This window comes from Bos indicus x Bos taurus, chromosome 15 (genome assembly GCF_003369695.1).
Source record: "Bos indicus x Bos taurus breed Angus x Brahman F1 hybrid chromosome 15, Bos_hybrid_MaternalHap_v2.0, whole genome shotgun sequence".
Taxonomy (NCBI): domain Eukaryota; kingdom Metazoa; phylum Chordata; class Mammalia; order Artiodactyla; family Bovidae; genus Bos; species Bos indicus x Bos taurus.
Genome location: NC_040090.1, coordinates 7,976,069 through 7,992,402, shown reverse-complemented (window position 1 = coordinate 7,992,402; position 16,334 = coordinate 7,976,069). Strand labels below are relative to the sequence as shown.

Below are 16,334 nucleotides of genomic sequence, written 5' to 3'. Positions count from 1 at the left end.
TACCAATAACGAATTTATCCTCTTTATGGCAGTGATTCTGTCCAATTAGAAATACCTGTTATAACACAAGGGTACCTGCGTGTCTACACGGTGCTACTGACATAAGACATCCTTCAGTTTCTTTTGAAAATGGAATTTTGCTAATAATCTGCTCTCTTTTTCACCCTCCAAGCCTAATACTTGACATTAATTTTGCAGATGATTTTGTAAGTTTCTCAGCAACATGCATGACTAGTACTTCTTTTTGGTTCAAGTTTCAGTCTCTTCTTTAAAAAGCAGATTAAAAATTAATTCATTTCATATCATAAAGAATTATAATTTCTACTTGTTGTAGAAAAACCTGAACTGGCTTAATAAATCATTGCTCTAAAAAATGACATGAAGCTTTGATGGCTTCATGCCACTATCTGACGTGGTTTCATTACAAAGAATGCACTGAGGCCAGAAGGGAATGGATCTGGTCTAATAAAATCCAACTATCAGATACTCGTCATCATATTACCTGTCCATATTTTTCTTTTAGAGCTGCTTGTACAAAAGTATCAACTATAATATTCTATTGTCTAAGGACACACAAATTCACAATCTGTGTATCAGAGTTTTGTTTGCGATTTAAGTTTATAAGTCTATGTTAAGTTGCAGTACAGATGTTACTGTTTTCATCCCTACTTTTGTGCTTCAGTGATCTACTTTCGAGCTACTGATTCATCTGGGATTTGGGGATCTAATGCAATACAATAGTAATAACAAAAATGCACATGTAACGAGTGTAATCAATAACATAGATACACGTTAACTGAGTGAACCGAACCCCTTATAGATGCTGGCTGAGACAAACAAAACAGAATGATCATTAGGAATGCCAGGGGGTACCTGGGGAAATGGTCATGCATCACACAATTCAAATCTGTGACACAGCTATGGAATCTCTGTTTGCCAGCTCGTGAACCCTAAGGCCACACTCTTAATCTGTCCCAGGCCAACCTGATTTGGCAATAACATCACTGAAGAGTGAGAAAGCACAAGAAAAGGAAATCAAGTGGTTCAGAAAGCAAGGGTCCCCCCTGATGTATGAGAGTAAAGTCACATCTCAGAGACTGAGCCATGCCTGGGAGGGCTGGCCTACCTGAGGGTTCTCCTCCCGTTTTGGTTTGGGTGCAGCAGGCGGGGTGACGGTGCGGCTCTCCGTTTGTTTCTCATCTGTTTCTGTGTGGGATTTAACCGTCTAGAAGAGGAAAATTAAATCAAACTTCAGAATTCACTTTTTATTAAGAGACTAAAAGCAAACATACTTTGTTGCCAACAAGAAAGAAAAGAACATACTCAAACCGGAAACATTAATAAAGGAGGTAATATGGACTTCAGGTCAGAAGGGGGAGGGACTTCTCTGGTGGCCCAGAGGTTAGGGCTCTGTGCTCCAATGGAGGGGCCTGGGTTTGATCCCTGGTCAGGGAACTAGATCCCACATGCTGCAACTAAGACCCGGAGCAGCCAAATAAAAAAATTACAATAGTCTATTTCTATGTACTTTAGGATAAAGGAGTAGTTTTCCAGAAATAAGTCCATTCTTGTTACATATAGGGCAAGCTCTGGTTCACAGTGCACTTAAGATCTGAATGATGTTAAAAAAAAAAAAGTCTTACATACACACTTTTCTATTTCAGAAGAATTCCAATCACAGCCTTAAGAGAGGTTGCAGAACTCTGCTTACTCGGGACACTTAAAATCTGCCTGTATCATCCATTAGAGGACAGACGCAATTGCCAAGGAAAGACTACCTCGTAAAAGGCTGACATCCTGATTGTAGCCAACCTCACCTTCCAGGTGCGTCCATTCAAACGAAGCACCACCAGTAGCATTACCATCTTCAGACACAAGAGGAAGCTAGCAAATTGGTAGACTGGGGGCTGGGTTGGCCTTTCTATTCTCATCATGACCCAAAGGCTAATTCATGTTATGAAATCCTCTGTAAATACTGAAATGATATTAGAAGAGTGGATACAAAAGTATAAACACAAACCTAATTTACTTTTTCAAAATTAAAAACAATGAAGATGCAAATGATCTTTTTGTATGGCAACAAGTAATTAAATAAGAGTGAAACTGTCTGATTATTGATGAGAAGGAGCCAAACGAAAGCCAAATGTAGAAAGAAGGTTCTACAAGCAGGATATCAAAAGGTCTCAGAAATCATTATGTTGTGAAATATTTTCCTAGACCTGAAAAACAAACATAATAACAAAGACTTTCACTTTATTTCCTGGCCACATCCATTATTTTCCTTCTGCTTCTCACACTATTGCTTTAGGAAAGTTTAAGCATGTGCCTTATCAGTACTGTGGCAACCACTAGGGGCATAAATGCTACTTTGCATTTTTCTTTTTCTTTTTCATCACGGTAATATTTCACCTCTGGACTATACAGAAGCCACTTGAGAGCAGGATTGTTCTACACTTTAGCATCCCTTTGCACCCAGCACAGGGCCTCACCATAGAGCAGGTATGCTGTAAAGAGGTGCTGATCTTCTGGGTGGGGAGTAGAACCTTCCAGAAGAATCACTTGCTCTCCTCTCTCACACACTTTTTTTTGTTTTAACCAAAAAGGACACACTTCCCCCAAAAAACAAACCACCAAACACACCTACAAAGGAAGATAATGGGAAAGTAGCTTATAGTGGCTGTTTTAAGGTCCTGCGTGCCCAGGAAGCTGATTTCATAGCTCTGTGGATCGGAACAACAGGAGTCTGATAGGGGAGGGAGAAGGGGTCAATTATAAGGGTTTGCTGCTCTACTCCAAGGTTGTGTGAAGTCTCTTCGGGTTTCTTATTTCCATCTCTAGGGCTGAATAAAGCAGGTGGTGGTAATGCCTCCAGGGAAGATCAAACCAATTCCTCTTCGCTAAGGAATTATCCAAGGTTCAAATTTTCTCTCGTGTAAGAAGAGTACAGCTATCTCAAGGTTACATAAACAATACCAAAATCATCCAAGAAAATAAAGATAAAGGAAACGAAACAACAGGAAGGGGGACTTTCCTGGTGGCTCAGTGGTAGAGAATCTGCTTGCCGATGTAGGACACACGGGTTCAATCCTTGGTCCAGGAAGACACCACATGCCACAGGGCAACTTGAGCCTTGACATGATTGCAGTTCTGGCCAACTAATCTGAATGCAAATTTGTCAGGGACCTTGAGCCAGGACCACCACGCTGAAAGGCAACCTGATTTCTGACCTCAAGAACTGTGTGGGATAATAAATTTTTGTTGTTTAAAACTGCTTACAAGAAAAAAAAAATTAGGGGAGGGGAGTGACATCACAGAAATGGCCGGACAGGGAGTTTTAGAATCATTCTTTTCACTGAAACAAACATTAAGCTGGCAGAAACAGAGAGAATCAACTTTTTAAAATTTTGCAATCTAATAAAAAACTGAGAACAACCAGTGAGGCACCTACTGAACAAAGAAGCTGCTAAATTTTGTTAAGAAACTATTTTCCCCTACCTACCTACAAAGCCATCCACGAGCTCAGCAGAGGCTTTGGAGATGGTAACCTGTGCTCCTGGTGTGTTTTGCTGAACCTTGTTTTCAACGTGTAGCTGTGTATTCTGACCTGTCTGGTAATCCCCTGAGGACTGGCACAGAGGTTGACCTGTGTTTGCCCACCTAAGGTTGGAGTGGCTTTCCAAGTGCCATCTGATGAAAGCATCTAAAGACATAAGCTACTTGTAGTTACGTGTGCAAAGGATGCTGGATGGAGTATGCAGCAGACAGACTCAAAGGCCTACGAAGGAGGAGGCTGAGGAGGAAGATTCTTAGAGGAGTGAAGGCTTTAAACAGCTATCCCATACACTGGGGAATCCAGAGTGCATGGAGCATTACCGGGACTAGATGCATCCTTAGAAAAGAGCTGAGAGAACCCTAAGCTTGCACCTCTGCTGATGTTTGAGCTCTGTCCAAGAAAGAGGTGAAGTCTAAGACAGTTACAGGTGGCCTGTTTAGCACAGAAGGAATGCCCCTGCTCAAAGCCAATCTGCAAAGACCAAGATAGGCTTTTCTGTTTTTAATTTACTTATTATTACCTTTTTCTTCTTTTTGGCTCCAGTTGTTTAAGTAAATCTAATAGGACAGAGATTTCAATAACCACAGATGACAAGAAATAGTATTTGTAAAAACAGTCTGGAAAAGGCACTAAACAGAAAAACAGCAGAGGCTCTCAACAATCAATAACAATAAACCCCGGGGTAGGAGGAGAATCTAATTTCCAGAGTTATCACGTTGTAATTTAAAAGTGAACGTTTTTCACAATTAGGAGGCACACAAATAAACAGGAAAGTATAGCTGTTTCATTGGGGAAAAACAATAAGACGACACTGGCCTTAAGGAAGCCCAGACATCAGACTCCCTAGAGAAAGACTTTAAGTCAACTGTCTTAAATATGCTCAAAGAGCTAAAGCAAACCATGGCAAAAAATGAAAAAATAACCCAGGAGAACAATGGCTTACCAAAAACAAAATATTAATACAGAGACAGAAATTATTTAAAAGCAGCAAATAGAAATCTGTGACTGAAAAATAGTTGAAATATTCATTAAAGGAGTTTAGGCAAAAGAAATAGTCAGTGAACCTGATGACAGGACAACTGAAATTAACCAGTCTAAGGAGCAGACACAAAAACGAATGCAGAAAAATGTACCGAGCCTAAGAAACCTGCAAGACACTACTAAACATGCCAACATATGTTATAATTCCCAGGGGAAAGGAGAGACAAAGAAACAGAAATGATCTTTAAAGAAAAACAGCTACAAACTTCCCAAATTTGATGAAATACAGGATCTACAGGCATACCTTGCTTTATTTACTGCACTTCACGTTATGGGATTTTGCAGATATTGCATTCTTTACAAACTGAAGGTCTGTGGCAATCCTGCCTCTATGTCACATCTTGATAATTCTCACAATTTTTCAAACATTTCTGTTATTATTATATTCAATAATATAAATAAGGTGTTTTGTGATCAGTGATCTGATGCTACTAATGTAGAAGATTATAACTTGCTAAAGGCTCAGATGATGGCCAACATTTTTATCAATAAAGCATTTTTAAATTAAGGTATATGCATTTTTTTTTTTTTGGACATAATGCTACTGCACAATCAGTAGACCACAGTATAAACATAACTTTGATATGCACTGAAAAACCAAAAAATTCACGTGACTACCCTTATCTGCTTTATTGTGGTGGTGTGGAACTGAACTCACAGTATCTCCGAGGTTTGCCTGTATACATTTAAGAAGCTCAATGACCTCCAAGGAGGATAAACTCAAACAGGACTTACACTGAAACACAACACAATCACACTGTCAAAAGCCAAAGAGAATCCTGAAAGCAGCAAAAGCAGAACGATGCATCGCCCCTTAGTAAGGGGTCCTCACTAAGATTAACAGTCAGTTTCTCATCAGAAACCAGAGACCAGAAGGCAATGGGATGACATGTTTAAAGTGCTGGAAGGACCTCCTTGGTGGTCCAGTAGTTAAGGCTCCACACTTCCACTGCAGGGGCCACGGGTTCAATCTCCAGTCAGGGAATTAAGATCCCACATGCCATGTGGTGTGGCCAATAAATAAATAAATGAAGTGCTAAAAGAAAAAAAGATTATCAACCAAGAATTCCATTTCCTGCAAAAAGCCAAGGGAGTTCATTGCTAACAGGCCTATCCTAAAAGAATTCCCTTTAGGTTATTCAGGATGAAATTAAAAAACCCTCAGACAGTAAATTAAACCCCCTCCCCCAAAACAAAAACTTCAGTAAAGGTAACTATATAGGTTAATGTAAAATCCGGTATTACTGTGGCTTTGATTTGTAACTTTCCTTTTTGCTTCCTATATGATTTAAAAGAGAAATGCATAAACAGAAATTCTAAATATGTGTTCATGGCTACACAATACATAAAGGTGTAATGTGAGACAATAACAACATAATGGCGGGCAGGGGGTGGGCAGAGCTTCTGTATACTACTGAAGCTAAGCTGGGATCAAATCAAATTACATTGGTCCAAAAAGATATAAGGCATGTAGATAACAAAATAGCAAAATGGCCTAAGTCTGTGCCTATAGGTAACCACTTTAAGTGTAACTAAACTCACAAATCAAACAACAAGAGTGGCAGAATGGATTTAAAAAAAAACAAGATACAACAATACGCTCTCTACATTTTAGAGACAAAAACACAAGGTATCCATCAAAGAATGGAAGAAGATACTGCATGGAAACAGTAGTCAAAAGAGTATAGGGATGGCTATCCTAATATCAGACATTTAAACTCACTTTAAGTCAAAGATTGTTATAGGAAACAAAAAGGTCATTCTATATTGACAAAAGAGTCAATTCATCAAGAAGATATGACAATTTCAAATACATAGGCACCGAACAACAGAGTCTCAAAATATATGATACATATACTGACAGAACTGAAGGGGAGAAATATACAGTTCTATAATAATAATTGAAGACTTTAATACCTCCTTTAAATAAAGGGAAGAACATGTACAAAGAAGATCAATGAGGAAATTGAGGACTTAATGCTGTAAACCAGCTAGACCTAAGAGACATACAAACAACAACCTACTCAACAACAACAGAATACACATTCTTCTCAAGTGCACATGAAACACTCTTCAGGACAGACCCTATTTCAGGACACAAAACAAATCCTAATGAATTTTAAAAGACTGAAATCATATGAAGTATTTTTTATGATGATAATAGAAGCCAGAACTTGATACAAAAGCAATACTGAACATTTTTAAGTAGGTAGAAATTAAACAACATACTCTTAAACAACCAGTGGAACAAATAAGAAATCACTGGGGAAATTTTCTATCTCCCTGAAGAATGAAAATGATAATCGTACATACCCAAACTGATGAAACACAGTGAAAGCACTGCTCGGAGGGAAATTCATGGCTGTAATGGTCTACATTAAAAAATAAAAAAGATTTCAAATCAATAACCTAAATTCATAGCTTAAGGAACTAAAGAAGAACTAAACCCAAAGCTAGTGGAAGGAAGGAAATAGTAAAAATTATCTCCACATTAGCGTGGAGATAAATGAATTGGAGAATAGAAAAATAACAGAATTAACGAAACCAAAAGTTGATTCTTTGAAAACATCAACAAAATGAAAAGTCTTTAGTTAAACAGGATAAGACAAAAAAAGACACAAATAATGAAAATTAGAAATAAAAATGGCTACATTACTATGAATCTTATAGAAATAAAAAGGATTATAAGAGAATACACTGAACAACTGTACACCAATAGGCTGCCAAAGGGAAGGGGCTTGCAGAGGGGATGGTGAGAGTCTGGGGTAGCAGATATATATCCATCCTGTATACACGATGGATAAACAACAAGCTCCTACGGTACAGCACAGAGAACTACATTCAATATCCTACGATAAACCATAATGGAAAAGAATATAAAGATGAATGGTAACTGAATCATTATGCTGTACAGCAGTAATTAACACAACACTGTAAATCAACTATACTTGAACTTAAAAATTTTTTTAAATTGTATACCAAAGACAGATAATATAGATGAAATGGATAAATTCTTATGAACATACAAATTACCAAAATGGACTCAAACAGAAAATCTCGAGAGAATATACAACTAAAGAGATTGAAACAGTAATCAAAATACTCTCAAAAGAGAAAGTCCAGAACAGACAGTTTCTCTGGTGAATTCTACCAAACGTTTAAAGAACTAACACCAATCTTTCTCAAACTTTCCCAAAAAACAGTTATCTATTATGAATACAGATATAGAAATCCTCAATAAAACACAAGGACACCAAGTCCAGCAGTATATTAAAAGGATGATACACAATGATAAAGTAGAACTTATCTTAGGAATGGAAGGTAATATACCATGTTAATAAACAAAGGCAAAGAAAAACAATGTGATCATCTCAGTTAATACAGAAAAAACATCTGTGAAAACTCAATACCCATTCATGAAACAAACACTCAGAAAACTAGGAAGAGATGGGAACTTTCTCAGCTTTATAAAGGACATTTATGTGAAACCACAGCTAGCACCATACTCACTGGTGAAATACTGAAAGCTTTCCCTCTGAGATGAGAAACAAGAGAAGCACGCCCACCTTCACCACTGCTATTGAACAATGTAGTGGAAACTCTAGCCAGAGCAATAAGGCAAGGAAAAGCAATGCGAGGCATCCAAACTGGAGAGGAAGACGTGAAACTCTATTTGCAGAGGACCTGATCTTACATACATAAAATCCTGAAGATCCACAAAGCAACTACGATAGCTAATTAATGAATTCAACAAAATTGCAAGATCCAAAATCATCACAAAAATAGCTGTATTTCTAACACATTGTAACTCATAATAGCAGTGAACAATCCTAAATGGAAATTAAGAAAACAACTCAAATTACAATATCATCCAAAAGAATAAAATATCTAGGAATAAATTTAACCTAGGAGGTAAAAGACTTGTATATGAAAGCTATATAACACTGCTAAAGAAATAAAGAGAACCTAAATAAATGGAAAGACCCCCATGTTCAAGTACAGGAAGACCGAATATTGTTATTAAGATGGCAATACTATACAATCTACAGATTTAACACAATTCCTATCAAAATTCCAACAGCCCCTCCCTCTTTTTTTTTTTTTTTGCAGAAAAATTGGAAAAGACAATTCTCAAATTCATGTAGAGCTACAAGGACTCCTGAAGAGCCAGAACAACATTGAAAACGAAAAATGTTGGACTCATCCTTCCCAATTTCAAAACTACAGCAATTAAGACAGTGTGGCTGGTAATGGCATAAGGACAGACACATAAGCCAACAGAATAGGACTGATAGTCCAGAAATAAACCCATACATCCATGGCCAACAGATTTCCAATAATCACAGGATGATAGTTCAAATGGGGAGAGAATAGTTTCTTCAAAAAATAGTGCTGGGAGAACTGGGTATCCACATGGACCCTTGTTTCACATTATATATGGAAAATTTAAGTCAAAATGGATTACTGACCTACATATAGGAGCTGCTGCTGCTGCTGCTAAGTCGCTCGGTCGTGTCCGACTCTTCGCGACCCCATGGACTGCAGCCTACCAGGCTCCTCCGTCCAAGGGGTTTTCCAGGCAAGAGTACTGGAGTGGGTTGTCATTGCCTTCTCCGACATATAAAAGCTAAAACCATGCAACTCTTAGAAGAAAAATTAGGGTTAAATCTTTGTGACCTTAGATGTGACAATGGTTTCTTACCTATGACACCAAAAAGCACAAGGAACAAAAGTGTACCTCAAAATCTCTCAAACTATCTGGATTTCTGGTTTTTATTTATTTTTGGCTGCATTAAGTCTTCACTGCTGCACAGGCTTTCCTCTAGTTGTGGAGAGCAGAGGCCACTTTCTAATTGTAGTGTGCAGGCTTCTCATTGCAGTGGCTTTTTTTTTGCAGAGCACAGGCTCTAGAGTGCACAAACTTCTCCTGTGGCTCCCCGGCTCTCCAGCACAGGCTCCCTAGTTGTGGCACGTGGGCCTAGGTGCTCTGCAGCGTGTGCGATCTTCCTAGATCAGGGAGCAAACCCGTGTCTCCTGCATTGGCAGGCAGATTCTTTACCACTGAGCCACCAGAAAAGCCCTCTGGCTTTTCTTAGAGAAGTTTTCCATATGATAAAAATTGGCTACTGTCAAAAAGTAGCTGCCTCCTTGAGACGGAGTATATTACTCTGCAGTTTACCGCAGTCTTTTCTACTATTCTTTTTTTTAAATTTTATTTTTAAACTTTACATAATTGTATTAGTTTTGCCAAATATCAAAATGAATCCATCAAAGGTATACATGTGCTTGACACCAAGGCCAAAATGTCAATTTTGTTACACTGGTCTTACTATTTCAAAGATAAATTAAGAATACGACTGGGATATCTCTTGTATTCATGTTCCCATTGAAAGTGGGAAAAAAAAACCCATTTGTTTACTCCCAATCTGTGTAATTTATTTTTATTTCCTACTCTGCACCTGTACGAATTTGTAAATCTTGTTCTTTTTTGGTTTTAAAAGATAGAAACCAAAAACTCTGGAAAATACTAGAACTAAATTAGCCACATATACCTCTGAATTACAAATTCACCTTTTGAGGCCACAATGCACGAATAATCAAAGTCAGACACTTACAAAGGTTTTAAATGTCCAAGTGGTCACACCAATCAAGGTTAAAATTTGGATTGAGAGCAAAGCAAAATCCATCTTTTGGTCACTTGGCTCTGTTTTCCCCACTGGAGGGCAAAGAGTCACTACCTCAAATTTCCTTAAAGGGAAGACTGGGACTTGAAGATAATATATAGGATAATATTCTCAACTTGGAAGTACTTTTTTTTTTTTTAAAAGAAGATACTGTGTAGGTTTCTATATAAAATAATAAATGGAAGTAGGGGAATGGGTAGCAATCTGACAAATTTTCCCATAGAACCTGGGATTTTTTCAGCAGTCTAGCCTTGGGAAATACACAGAAGGCTTTGTTGCAGGGGATGGGATGGCATGGCATGGATAAAAAATGAACATTAATTCCTGGGAACTAACTGTGCCAGGCACAGTCTAACAGACTTTAAGTGCTTTATGACTTTCTAGCATCCACAGGCGTTTAGCCCCGTTTCACAGAATGCTGGAGAGGACAAAGACATAAAATGAAGCAGAGTCGGGGCTCCGATGTAAGTTTGTCTGGCCTTACCTACTTTTCTGCCTTAAATATGTTTCTAGCCTCAAAGCTCTTTAAACTTTACCACTCAGTTTCTCACAGCCACAATGTAATATGGCTTCTAATAAGGGATAAGACAGGGGCTCTTTCATCTGGGGTGGATAAGAAGTTGCAGATGCCTAATGGGGGCAGGGGGAGGAGAAGTGGACAACTGCTGTTATAGCTGATGTTACCTCTTTCCTTTCCTACAGGGAAGCCTTTGAAACTACCCAACCTGCCGTGCTTCCTCCTATGAAGGCAGAGTCACAGCACCTGCCCCAAATGCTCTAGAGACTGAGTTTTGTGATGGCACAGGCTTTAACTTACCAACCCTCATGTCAGTACATGTAGCGTAACAGCTGGCACGGAATCAACACATTTTTATTAAGTGATTGCTATCATCCTAAACAAAAGAGCAGAAAGCAGAAAGGAACCCATCTAGCCTGGTCACATACAGAATGTTAGGATACAGGTTTGGGTATCTCTACGAGTAGGCTGTAAGTGGTACTTCCGTGGCTACATATTGCCTATCTATTAGATCTCTTAAACAGCTTTAAATGAGATGCTGGAAATGAAATATGAAGAGAAAGGGGGAGAGTAGAAAGATCTGAAGATAATCTTGAGAATGGAGTCTAAAGAGAATCCTTGCTGACTGAGCTTGATAACCTGTAGGACTGCTATGCTAAACTAGAACCGCAATGACTGCATTTATTTATCAGATCAACAAGAAGGGAGCCCATGGAATTCACTGCTGGAAAAGTTTTTTTAATTTATAGATATACTTTTATGGTATTATAATTAACATGAAGAGCTCTATCAATATGTAAGGCTGAGATAGGAAAATATATTCAAGATCTAATACGAAAAAAACAAGTTACAAAGTAATATATAATCTGATTTTGCCTTTTGCTTTAAAAAGAAAATATGGACGAATATGATGCTAAACTGCTAGTAGAAACTTAGAAGGCAAAAATTATGGGAGAAGTTTACTCTCTTCACAGATCATGAAGGAATGCACTTTCTACCGTATGTATCTCTGTAATATCTGGATTTTCTTTTACTATGAATGTGTATCATCGTTGTAATCAGAAAAAAATAAAAAATGGAAAATATTTTTGTCTCCTAAAAGTATCTTGATCAAATAAGAGGTCAAAGAGAAATAACATTCTAAAATAATGTTTTGAAACCACATTCTTTGTAACTCTAAGGCTCCTCAGAGGTCGTCTGAGAGCCAGCATGGGATATGACGGCAGATGGTCTACAAACATGACTCCACCCAAACTCCTAAGCTTGGGCATCTTACTTTCCTTATTTCATACTGAAGTTCGCTGATAATAAATTTGAAAACTTCTGATCTAAAATGCATGTGAAGTCACTTATCTCTAAATATTCCTCAAAGCATCTCCTAGGGTTTGAGTAGGCTCCCCAGGAATAGATACGTGTTTTTGCTTGTGTTTCCTGATACAAGATTGTGGTACCCAGATTCTTAGTGCCAGATTAGCAGCATTTATGAGCTGCCCGGGTAGAAAGCCGGTATTCCATGCATAAGGCTCCTCTGTTCAAGGCGGCCAAGGCAGCAGGAAGCCTTCTCATTTCCCACCATCTGGCCAGCCTCTCTGAATCATGGTCAGCCACCCAGAAGCAGAAGATTCAGGATCACCAGAGACTATTTTCAGATGAATGAGAACTCAAGCCTGAGCAATTAGAAATAGGTCAATGACTTTTTAAAGCAACCTTCTTAAAAGAGCTTTTCTTTGCAAAAGTCTTTCTTGTCATTGGTTTTTCTTTAAATAGAGTATGGTGACTGCCTATAAATCCTTCTTCTTGGTTTTAAAACTCTTTCTGTCATAGAACCCTTATGTATTCTTGGAGGTTTAGTTCTATAGACTTGCATTTCTGACACAAAATCTGATTTTAGAAATATAAATGAAAGGCTTCAATATTTGAGCTAAATGTCTGTAACCTCTAGAGTTAAAAGAACGCTTTTAGAAATCTTAATTTTTCATTGGCTCCTCATTGTCTGTGAGAGACAGGGAAAATCTTTGTAAAGAAATTCTTTTCCTTGTTTTGTTTATTCTTCCTGACTTTTATAGTGATATCCTCATCTGGATTCTCACTGGGCAGAAAGGAACATGGCATTTTCTGTTTACTTCCTTATCTGTGCTTCCTGACTGAGGGCAGTAGAACTCATCTGTGAATTTCTGCTTCTGAACCAGCAGGGGGAGCTCACCCACACAAGAATCAGAATCCACCTACAAGGAGATGGTGCGTAAAGCAACCCCAACTTTCTTCAGTAAGAATGGCCCTTTTGTACTGTGGATAAATTATCTCCTGATAAGCAACTAACAGTGGTGCTGAGATAAAGAGCCTTTGAGAAGATAAAGACCCCTTACAGGCTGCCCAGCCTCAACGGCAAAGCTACTGCCCAAAGCAGGTGCACACTGAGCCTGTACCTGTTTTTCAAGGCTTGGCTTGCTAAGCTGTACAGTCTGAGGTCCAGCGAGTCTGGTCCCTGGAGTAGCTATCACAATGCTGGTGAGCTGGGCCATGGGGAACGTTTTGGCTATGGTTGCAGTCTGCCCATTGACGACACGGACGGGGTGGATAGAATTCTGGGAGGTAGGGAGGGTCGTGGGGGTGAACTTGGTCAACATGACGGGCCTCTGGATAAGCTGAGGAGCTGCGAGCATGGGAGGAGGTGCTGGGGCAATAGGAATGTTATTCTGGGCCACAGGCTTGGGTCGAACCTATGGAGAAAGAAAGAACAATTATCGTATTACTTAAACTTCTCAAGTCCTATACGCTTTAGACACTGCCAGATCTTCTACACTATATATGTGAAATGGTATTCAGTACAAATATTTATTGATAGCCACTTTAGAATGATCAATTCTACAGATCTCAGGATACATATTATTACAGAGATGCATTGGCTCTTAAGAGGATCCAGATGCTATCCTAGAATGTAGATTTTCTGATTCCAAACCATAGCTCCCTCTCCTACACCATGCCACCTCTTCAGGCTGAGGTCAGATGCCTAATCCAGAGACTGGTCCCACCCAGAACTTGTGCCTAGCAATGGTAATCACACTGCCAGTGTCCTGAACTCGCATCCTAACTTTCTTCATGCCCACAGCTTTAGTTCACTCTCATCTCTGGCCCTCTAACTCCCCGTTCTCAGCCAGTCCTTCTCTAGGTCTCCTTTGGGGCTTCCTCTGCCTCTGCTCAATCCAAAATATAACTATTTCTCAGGGTTTTGTCCTGGAACCCCTTTACTTCCCAATGTCCTCACTCCTGGGAATTCTCACGCATCCTATGGCTTCAATTACTATCTACATATTGAAGACTTCCACACTTAAATCTTAGGACCAGACATTTCCTGAACTTCAGAATCATTTGTTCATCTCTCTGTTATACATCTCTACTTGGAAATTTCACAAGAAGTTTAAAATCAACATGTCTAAAACTCATCAACTTCTTCCAATCCTTTCTTCTTATAATCATTACCTCAGTAAATGTACCTTAGAAGGAAAAAAAAAAAAAACCTTCAGAATCATTCCTAATGCTTCCACTCTACCTCTGCTTCCTAAATCCTTCTCAAATATGTCTACTTTTCTGTCCTCACTGCCACTACACTAGCTGTGTCATTTTACTGAAACAGTGGCAGAAAACTGTGATTAAAACGTGGGATTATCCTTGCCTGTGTTCAAATCCTGGTTCTACCACTTACTAGTTAGCTGCGTAACCTAAGGTAGCATACCTGATCTCTCTAAGCCAGTATTTTTTAAACTTTCTAAATTGTGACTGGAGGCAAAATCCTTTCTCCTTATACATAAGAATTTGACCTTCAGTTAACTCTAGCTGTACACCCCTGGAAGTCTGATAACAGAAGAATGCCAACTATGTTAGTAGGAACACTGCTTATGGTAAAAATGACCTCTTGTTGCTAAATCAAATCTACTATTTCCATTACTTGCAAAAACCACAGAGAGAAATTTGCTATAAACACTTTTGAAAAAAAAGATCAGACACCATGCTTTGGGCTTCCTAAAATGGGGTGACTCTTATAACCGGGCATGTCCACTGCGGGGACCTTGAAAGCCATACCTATGAATTATTGCAAGATACACTGGGCTCCTGAGAGGCATAAGGCTTCTGTGCCAGGGAGGCTCTCTTACTGTCCTGTTGAAGACCTCATTTGCCTGTACCTGAGCAGTCCCTGGATAGCCATAGTGACTGTTGTATGGACGCCTGTAGGGACTCCTACTGAAGAAAAATGTCTGATGCTATCTTGCTGGCAAGTGCTGGTTTCTGTCCTGTATCATTCCAAGTGGACTGGTGCAGAGAGTGGCCTTTGATAGTCTTGTGAGTCTGAATACTTAGCTGCGTCTAAGACAACCCTATAGTGTGTGCTGCAGATACATAACAGAAAATACGTTTTACACTGTAAACATAAATATTTATCTATACATAGACATAGACATTTATCTATACATCTATTTTTAAAAAACCTCATGAAACAATACTATGTGCAACATACTCTAACATTTCCTTTCTGTTTTCTTCATTTTACTTAAGAACTCTGGTTACAGTCCACCAAATTGATTTCACAGTCTACTAATGGGTCATGACCCACCCTTTGAAAAACAGACTAAACCTTAGATTCTTATCTAAAAAAAAACACCATCTACTTTCACAGAGTTGTTGTGAGGATTAAAATAGATAACCCATGTAAAATGCCCACTACAATAAGTGGCATAGAGTAAGATTCTCTAAACATTAGCTATTGTCATTGTTGACACTGTCCTAATGGTTTTTCCTGCCCCAGTCTAGTCAATCACCAATCTATTCTCTACACAGTGTTAAGGGGGAATTTTCTAGAACAAAAATATAATCATGCCAAGCACTTGTTTGAGAACAATTTAATGGATCCTCACTGTTCCTAGGTAAGGCCCAATTCCTATATAGCCTCCAAGGTTCCCAAGGCACTGGCCCATGGGCTTATCCATCCCCACCTGTTACTCTAGCCTGAGTCAGCCGCGTGGCCCACACGCTCAGCCACATCAAATTTCCTTTGGTTCCTTAAGCCTATGTGTTTCTCACCACTGTGGACTTGCATACATGTTCCTCTTTCTGCCCGGCACGTTTTTATTCCTCCTCCACAACTATGTCAAACTAACATCATTAGGACTTTAGGTCTAAGATTGAATGTCAACTCTTCAAGGAAACTTTCTGTAATACTCAACGGATGAGATGGGTGTCCTTCTCATGTGTTCTCAGACTATACAGTACTTCCAACAATTGTACAGTAGCTAAGAAGTGTCCAATTCTTTGCAACCCCATGGACTGAAGCACACCAGGCTTCCCACCTCCTGAAGCTTGCTCAAACTCATGTCCACTGAGTCAGTGATGCCATCCAACCATCTCATCCTCTGTCACCCACTTCTCCTCCTGCCCTCAATCTTTCCCAGCATCAGGGTCTTTTCCAGTAAGCTGGCTCTTCGAATCAGGTGGCCAAAGTATGGGAGCTTCAGCTGTAGCATCAGTCCTTCCAATGAATATTCAG

General features: G+C 39.1%; 1 protein-coding gene across 26 annotated transcripts in view; it reads right to left on the bottom strand.

Moving 5' to 3' along the window:
• Window positions 1-16,334, bottom strand: part of PHF21A (PHD finger protein 21A) — a 192,356-nt gene that overhangs the window by 20,439 nt on the left and 155,583 nt on the right. For all 26 annotated transcript variants that reach the window (XM_027562545.1, XM_027562553.1, XM_027562544.1 and 23 more), the window contains 2 exons: window positions 13,222-13,515; window positions 1,127-1,225 (listed from right to left, as the gene is read on the bottom strand). In XM_027562545.1, coding sequence (XP_027418346.1) covers window positions 1,127-1,225; window positions 13,222-13,515 — 393 coding nt within the window. The remainder of the gene's footprint in view (window positions 1-1,126; window positions 1,226-13,221; window positions 13,516-16,334) is intronic.